This window comes from Fonsecaea monophora (genome assembly GCF_001642475.1).
Source record: "Fonsecaea monophora strain CBS 269.37 chromosome Unknown Scaff2, whole genome shotgun sequence".
NCBI classification, from domain to species: domain Eukaryota; kingdom Fungi; phylum Ascomycota; class Eurotiomycetes; order Chaetothyriales; family Herpotrichiellaceae; genus Fonsecaea; species Fonsecaea monophora.
In genome coordinates, this window is record NW_019173933.1 from 861,527 (window position 1) to 869,855 (window position 8,329).

Below are 8,329 nucleotides of genomic sequence, written 5' to 3' on the forward strand. Positions count from 1 at the left end.
GTAAGTAGCAAAGACAAATATGAAGTCCCGAATGGAAAAATGAAAAGATGAAAAGATCCAAGATCAAGATCAAAAGTAGGGAGTCAGCCAAGAGTACGGCCGACAAAACGCCCATAGCGCCCAGCCAGTACCGCCCTGTGGTTGCGAGTGCGCTTGGCCGGTCTGGTTGTGTCGGTCATGGCCGTAGCCTTCACGTGGCATCGTATCGACGCAATGTTTGCAGTGTTTTGCGCTTGGATCGCTTTCTCGAGAGCAAGCTGATAGTAATGGGAACTCTGGGCGCGGTTCTGCCGGACGCCATACATGTGGCCCATGTCGGAATATGTCTGCTGGAAGAATCGAGCACGGTCGTCATCATGCTCGTAATTGTTACACATGGTCAGCATCTTGAGAAGGATGGGCTCGTCAATGTCTACGGTTAACCGAAATGCGTCCGGATGTAGATCGAGGTGAATCTTCTCGCCTATCGGTGTGATTTCGGTCGTTCTCCGTCCTCGTCTGCGCCACTGGGCGGCTCTGCTGCTAAACCGTCTGATGGGATCCCATTTGATGGGTTTCCCATGCAGCTGGGCCGTAGACAAGGTTAGATCCGTGCGTTCAGATCGCGCCAACGCCATCAAGCCCACGACCGCCTCTTTCTTGGTCGACTTGTAGTTTTTGAACGCTCCCCACATTGCTATCCGTCTCTCGAAGGCCTCCCCGATTCTGACCTGCGAAATCATAGAAAACATCAGTACCTTTCTACAACATCCACTCCCGTCGCCTCCTTTAACTCCAGGGGATGCTATCGGATCGGATCTTGACACTGTCACCCAAGCAACACGAACTCGAAAAAGATATTCGTCATCTACCGAGTCCTCAGCTCGTCATGACACGGGCAGTCCTCAAAAGCGCCCTCGTGGAGCCACGAAGGAGACATGGAAGGCTAGAGAGGCCAGGGAGGCACGAGAGGCACTAGAGGCCCAGCACTATCATACATCATCAGGTTCTTCCCGCCCAAAACAGGCTCACTTCGTTTATCCCCGTCGCGGCACGGGCGAAGTGGACGGCAAGGTGGCAGACATCGAGGATGTATATCTAGGTGCGGATGGGTTCATCCAGTGCGTTGTCACTTGGAAGCCATCATTGATCGACATGGAGTAGGTCGTTGATGGAGAACTACGGCAGCGCTGCGAGCAGCTGTTCGTGAAAAGGTACGGCCACCAGGAGTTAGAGAGGTGGATGACCGTGATCTAGCGGCAGACGAAGAAAAGATGAAGACATGCCAGTTCCCCTGCATCTTCTAGGGAGTATGGGTTGGAAGATGGAACGACCATCGTAAGTCGGCCAAAGGCTTGAATCTTGGCACCAATGCGGCACCCCGACCAAACGCGCGTAACTGCCACTTCCTCATCCTCCTCTCTATCAACAAGCTCTCTTTCGAACCCTGAACCCGTCTTCAACTGTGAAAGAAAGAAAAATCCTTCTGAAATAAACAAACTCCTAGTTACCTCATTGACGACTTCATGGGAGCTTTTCCAAACTGGAACGTGACGCATTTCGACTGTGATCTTGACGAGGCCTCCTTTGTTATTCGTTCCAATAGGAAACTCTTCCACGTCTATGTCCGAGCGGAGGACTTGGCGAACTGGCCTGAAAAGGCAGAGTTTCTGCGACTGATAGAAGAAGCACCAGAAGACAATGATGCTGAGGAAGATCTGTATACTCTCATTTCAGATGCTTGCATTGCCATGTTACGGGCTCACCATTCGCTCTCGATCGATCCACGTCAATTTTCTCTTCAACAATTCTACGTGCCCGAGACACTTTACTTTGAGTTGGTGGAAGATGCGGGCAGCCTCACATACTTACCTTGGATTAAAGATCGTCCTGATCCCGTGGGATTGATTCCTCAGATTCACCTGAGCAACATTCCAGAATCCTCAGAAATCCCTCATGTGGCCGCCTCGATCACCAGGATCTTACCGACATGCGGCTCGGACGTCAACGATGTCCTATCGGACACTCCAGGCTCCGTCCTCGTGGCCGGAGATACTACCTGTTACCATTTCAAGGCAGAACAGGACCACGCGTCATTTCTTCGAGAGTTCAAGATACTACAACAAATCAAGCACAGTCGCTTACATCAAAAATACCGGCTCCCATCTATCTACGGCCTTGTCCATTACACCAACGAGCCACACAAGATTCTAGGAGTATTGATGGAATGCATCTATCATCAGGGTACGCTGGCAGATTACATTGGCACAGGCAGAATTACGCGTTCACTGAGGCAGACATGGGATAGCCAGATTCTAAATACGGTGCTTGCATTACACCGTCATGGAATCATTTGGGGAGATGTGAAGCCTGACAACGTCTTAGTTGACAACATGGAAAACATGTGGCTTGTTGACTTTGGCGGAGGCTTTAACCCGGCGTACGTAGATGAAGATCTTGTCGAGACGGTCGAAGGGGACTTACAGGGGGTGTCGAGAATAATGGGTAAGTGAGCATGAGGAAAACGGGCACCCACTCATGTGAAAGGCTGGACCAATCGAGCAATGCACTTACTCGGCCAACCTTCCTTCCCCATTAGGTCCCCAGTGGCTTACCCGTAACCCGCAGCCTTGCGACATGGCTTTACTCGACCCTCATCTCGCTGATAAGGCAACCATTGTCCATCCGAATGGATCACATGGACAAAAACTTGTGCATAAAATCCTCTGTCGCAGCACTGCATCTCAAGCGAACAGAATACCTTTTTCAATGAATTACCATTCAACACGAAGGACTAATAAGCTGGTCGACCCTTATACCCGGTAGGTCTCCGCCCTCAAAGACACCGAGGACGGCCTTGACATCGTCCGAGTTCACCAGTCCCAGTGTTTCTGCCTGGGCCCTGAATTCCTCCTCGAACCAACTGTCGCCCGACATTGTCCCTACGAATAAAACCCACAGGCGGATCCCGGGCGACTCGTGAGATATCGTAGTGAGCAATTCTTTGAGTCTCCAGAGGATCAGCCTCCCTGCATTGAAGACGGTGGTGTCGAAAAGCGGTATCCGCTCCATCTTGGCCGCCAGACGGAGTCGGTACAGAGCTGCCAAAGCCGCACATTTCTCGATATCGTTGGAGCTCGAAGTGTACTGTTCGAGTAGAAGCCTCATGATGTGAAGAAATCTGACCGTGGCGGCCTGTCGAACAGCCCATGGTGTCTCGGCCGCTCGCACCACGCTGATGGCCACGAGGGCGTTTCTCAGGTGAAGTATCAAGCGGCGCCAGGGCCATTGGATGCCATCGACAGTGTCATCCTCAAGCCACGGAAGGGGTACATACACTGCATAGTCTGCCTCGAGCATATCCCACGTGCTGTCTTCCATCGCGAACAGCGGGCTTCCTAGTGTTAGGGTGGCGCGCTGGGTGTCCGAGTGGAGGATGCAGATGAGATCCTCAGGCTTCGCTCCATACTGGTTGTTGATAACCTCCAGCAGGCGAAGGTGGACCGCCACCGCCGTATGATTGTCGCACCACGTCTCCGCGTACAGGAGAGACATGACCGGCCGACAAAGATGCGTGAGGCCCGTCTGGAAAAGGCCCAGGCGGAGTTGCTGCATCGCCTTCGTTTTCAACTTGAGGACCAGATTGAGGATCTCTGGTTTCGGGTCGCACCGCGCCTTGATCGCCGCGATGCGGGCCAAGTACCCGTACGCGGCCAGTTCGTCTTGGAGATACGTCGCCGACGGATGCAGAGGGATCGTGGTGCTGCCCATTGCCGGGGAGACATGGAGCTGGTCGAATCGTAGTAGCTCGTCGATCTGAGCCGTGTGGGGGATGGGTAAAGTGTCAAAGGGGTCGTAGGATCCAGCGAAATGGGCGTCGATCTGTGCAGTCTGCCGACCCTGGTTTTGAAATGTGTGGTACAAGTTCAGGGCCGAGACCCGCAGGTTCCGTGTGCGCTGCAGACGTTTCCATTGTCGGTGCGCAGCCACATGGCGAAACACCTGGCTCTTTAGGGACGATGGATCTGTTTGGTCGTCATGGTGTATCCACGAGTGTATTTTGCCTGCCGTCGCCATTTCCTCTTGTCATGTCTGCTGCCACTGACTTTGAAGACTTGTTGAGGGGGAAGGATAGAGGCCGTAATTTGTAAGTTCGCACTCATACTTCAGCGACGAGGGTTCGGTTTTCAAAAAATCTGCGTTTATTCAGGCGTACATCGGCTGCTTTACGACTCTCTGCCTTTCTCTCTCTCTCGCTCTGTCACAAGCAATGTCGTTAAACTCACTACCCTTAGTCACGGTTCTCCACTCTAGGTAGGCGGTAACAACACTGTAGACCAAAGGCACCTTAGCCGCAGCGTCAAGACCTTGTGGATCGCGAACTCTGGCTATTGCATAGTTGGGCTGAAAAACACATGCGACCTTGAATCTCGGGAAGAATTGCTTGGCCCTCCCGTCTCGGCGGCGGACATGGTTTGATTTGCGCTTAGCATGAGCCTTACAACGGCAACTTTTCGTTTGCTGGTCCTTGGACCGCAACCAATGCCACAAAGGGCTCAAGAATAGCGTGATTTACATCGTCTGGGATGTTTTTTCTGTGGCGTCTTATCCTCTCGGTCAGGCAAGAAGAATTTGGACCTGTGCTACCTGCCCTACAATCACACCCCAGCAGTGAAAAAGAGGCTGTGACACACGAAGCTCCCATATCTTCTTGTGTCTCCCGCGTCACGGCGAAAAGTCCCAGTGTCCTTTTTACCATGTTGATCATTCGATCGCCCTTTAGAGCCAAATGACCAGTCAAGCCTTGTGCCTGTAGACAAAGTCGACAGTAACTACTCATATCCCCTTCCCACCAACGACATTTACGTACACGGGGCCTCATTGGTGGATATTACCGGCCCGCTCGTGTCTGCATGTTGCGACGCCGTTCCTCCTGCGAAGTACAAAACGCAGTCTTGGTAACCACTTGATCACCCTCCGGGGGGGGGCTTTTAAGGGTTTAACTTCACCCCCTACAAGGACAGGTACAGGGAGTAATACCAGAATCGACAGCGAGTAACCGGTAGTACCGTATTTGCGTCCTGCTGCTACAACACCCGATCCTGTATATAGCTAGCGTTGTCAATTCGACGAATGAAACAAGGTTATGCCCCAAGACCCTTGACTGTTTTCGGAATAAGTTTCATCTCCTCTAATTGGCTCGATTCCCAGGGCAAGCATAAAGGTAGATGGGACCATTTCCAGCATCCTCTAAACGTCCAGTTATTATCTCACAAAAGCAATCTTGTTTGGCCCTCGCACTCATTCACAGAATGCGACGTCTAAGACGGCATGCTCAAGCAGCTATAATGATGCCATACAGATCCGGCATGCGAGAAGCTCGAAGAAGGTCTATCGACACCCCTCAACATACAAAAAGCTGGCTGCAGAAGGGATAGCCCACCCTTGCAAATATCAAACCCTGCACATCACCTGCGGTGCTTATTATAGCACGATCCAAGGTCCTCCCTACATGGAATACTGTATCCCCATATTCTCTTGCACTTCTCACACTTTCACTACCAATGCTGCGGGTTTGGAGCCCTCCAAGGCCCTGTTTCCATAACCATGGCTGAACAAGACCGAACCTGCACCCAGTTTTCCCTGGACATATCAATATCAGTCATTTCTCATATCACTGCTAACCGCAGCCGGTGGCCCGCTTGCAGTGCGACTCGGACAACACAAAGCAAATAGCTAATAGTTAGTTCATCGTGAGAGATATTGCCAAGTTCGGACACCGACACCAGCACCTGACCTACCCAGCCCTCCGTACTTGATTCGACCAAGCTCAGGCCAGAGATCGTGGTGTTGCTCGCGTAGACTTTGCACCTCCAGCACGTGTCCCTTCGAAGTATGATATCTCACCACGTCTTCTAACCACTGCACGCGTCGAGGCTGATCCCTTTTGCTCAAGGCTTCCTTTGGGACAACTTTAGTGCTCCATTCCAGCGCCAATCGGTAGTACTCGGTCCGTCTGTTCAGATCTCCTCTTCTCCCGAAGAGAACCCCCATGCCGTTGAATGCCAACATGCAGAGCTTGGAGGTACTCGCTCCACCGGCGTCTGGGCTCTCACCGGCGAGTGTTATCGCCTCGGTCAATAACTCCTCGGCTTCATCAAGGCGATTCTGCGAAAGTCTCAGGTTGCCAAGTCTGTACACCAAGAATTCATCCCTGGTGGCGGCTCCGTCAAGAAGATTTGTGATGAGTACATCCTGGCTTAACTTGCTTAGGAGAGTCGATTCTTCGCCCGTATCGCGGTGCATTCTGCTGACGAGCAAACTTAAATACGACATGCAGTCCAACAAGTCAGTGCTCGAGTTTCGGATTCTCGAGAGTGTAGTATCCGCAGTAAGACGGATGACTTGAGAGCCGAGGCTCGTAGATGTGTGGTCACGGAGCATAAGCTTAAGTATCTTGGGCAGATAATGATCGGGTCCAAGGACTTCGTTAGCCATTCCTGTGAGGTAGCGCATAAGTGCCCCTCGAAATTCTGGGTAGGAGGACCATTTGTGCAGAGAGAAGCATGCACTGAATTGTACGGTGATCTGGAAAGGCTGATGCCTGAACAATGCTGTAGCTCCGCTACAAGCATCATGAAACTTGGTGTAGGCGCCCGATCCCCCATCGACAAGAAGATTCAGTGCCTCGTGGATGACACCGAAAACTTGCCCTAGGCTCTGGGTATGATGAAAAACCGCCCGTGGGTTATCCGAGTACCGCCGGTAATAGTAGTTGATATGGCGTAGAATCAGCTCGGCAATGCTGCTCTCCGGACTCTCCTGCAATATCTGTTTTTGAAAAGTACCGATGCCCTGGATGGTTCGAGCTGCGATCGTCTGGCGAGGGTCATGTTTCTGGCTGGGGACCTGGTTTCCAAAAGCCGAAGACATACCTGGCCCCTGGAGGTCCCAAGAAGCAGCATTTACCATGGCATTTGGCAATTCCTGGGCGACGATAGTCATTTTCTGGCCTTTTTGTTGAACTGGACGTAGAATCCGGGACATGGATACGGGTTTTCCTTTGATGGTAACTTTGTCGTCAGTGACGCCACCATGTTGTCGGTAATGAGCATAGGTGCTCAGTTTCTGCTCTTGGGTCATGTTCTTCCTGACTTCCCAAGCGTGGAATCTTTTCGTGTACATGCTCTTTGTCGCATCGAAATCATATTGATCCCTCATGATTTCCATGACTCGTTCCAGGCTAACCTCACAATCCAAGTACAAGTGGGTGATGACAGATCTTAGATCCTCCCATCGGTCTTTCGGAATAGTAGAAGTTCTTTTTGCTTGACGATTCTCCATTGTAGCCGTGGTCTGGAGACACGGGCGACCCTTTCACTCAAGTAAGGCTGGAAAGTAAGACGCTATCTATTTTTATGAACGATTCCAGTAGACCTGTACGCTATTGGCTTGAAGATGGCATTGGGATGGAGATTTCAGCAGAAGATTGAGCCCCTCCAGCGGTTCTTCGAGGTTTATTTATAATTGTCGACGGGCTCCCTATACATACCCTCGGCTTGCTGACATTGGCAAGACGAACCACTCATCCGCAGAGAGAGGGTAACAACGGAATTCTGGCAAGTCGGTGGCGATTATGATGGCTCGCCTTTGACTCGGGCGTTGAGCTCTTCCAGTGAGCTGATTCGACCGTCGTGCTCTGAAATTGTCTTTGGATTCTCTAGACGCAGAATGCTCATATAGGTTGACACAACTAGTGCAACAATGATAAGCGAGCTAATGGAAGCCACCAGCCAAGAGTACTTTTGCTAGCTTGGCCGCGAGATGTGGAGGGGTCGCTCTCCAGGCCGCGAGACTCGACATCATCGCTCACATAGGTTGCCTTGAGAGAGAGATATAAATGTGCAGCATCCTGCTTCACACATGGATTCAGTTCTTCTTCTGCAAAAACTTTCCCTTCGAGCGTGTTCGGATCAGACTCAAACAGGTTCATTGCTCTCGTATCCTTTGGATGTCTGATTCCGCAGACACCAATTTCAACTCATTGCAAGCCTCCAAATAGAGGTACACGGAACTCAAACACAGTCTGCAGCCCTTGCCCAAGACTTGCGAACAATCACGCCGCAATGCGAATGCAGCTGGCCGGCACTGTTTGAACATCGATTTGGCTGAAGTCGAAAAGAGAGGCAGAGAGGCCAGCAGGAGATTCAAGGGCGTTTTATGCCAAGACCAATTATACGTGACACGTTGTCTCAGATAAATCAGACCCTTACCTCATGTAGCCTAGCGGCTATTAGCGTGAACGCTAACCTTTTGCGGAGCAAAAGGCCTTCGCAGAAGGGTCTGAGCA

The 8,329-nt window shown here is 51.4% G+C and overlaps 4 protein-coding genes across 4 annotated transcripts; 1 reads left to right on the top strand and 3 right to left on the bottom strand.

The window, feature by feature from the left end:
* Positions 1 to 83: 83 nt before the first annotated feature.
* On the bottom strand, positions 84 to 674 carry AYO21_00711 (hypothetical protein; the record flags this gene model as incomplete). The annotated part of the gene is made up of 1 exon (XM_022650701.1): positions 84 to 674. One exon carries the CDS (start codon positions 672 to 674, stop codon positions 84 to 86), a length of 591 nt encoding a protein of 196 aa, XP_022517315.1.
* Positions 675 to 1,261: 587 nt separating this feature from the next.
* On the top strand, positions 1,262 to 2,492 carry AYO21_00712 (hypothetical protein; the record flags this gene model as incomplete). Its single annotated transcript, XM_022650702.1, has 2 exons — positions 1,262 to 1,317; positions 1,487 to 2,492. 2 exons carry the CDS (start codon positions 1,262 to 1,264, stop codon positions 2,490 to 2,492), a joined length of 1,062 nt encoding a protein of 353 aa, XP_022517316.1.
* Positions 2,493 to 2,760: 268 nt separating this feature from the next.
* On the bottom strand, positions 2,761 to 4,056 carry AYO21_00713 (hypothetical protein; the record flags this gene model as incomplete). Its single annotated transcript, XM_022650703.1, has 1 exon — positions 2,761 to 4,056. One exon carries the CDS (start codon positions 4,054 to 4,056, stop codon positions 2,761 to 2,763), a length of 1,296 nt encoding a protein of 431 aa, XP_022517317.1.
* Positions 4,057 to 5,727: 1,671 nt separating this feature from the next.
* Positions 5,728 to 7,209, bottom strand: AYO21_00714 (hypothetical protein; the record flags this gene model as incomplete). The annotated part of the gene is made up of 1 exon (XM_022650704.1): positions 5,728 to 7,209. The coding sequence occupies one exon, from the start codon at positions 7,207 to 7,209 to the stop codon at positions 5,728 to 5,730; it is 1,482 nt and encodes a 493-aa protein (XP_022517318.1).
* Between the last annotated feature and the right edge of the window lie 1,120 nt (positions 7,210 to 8,329).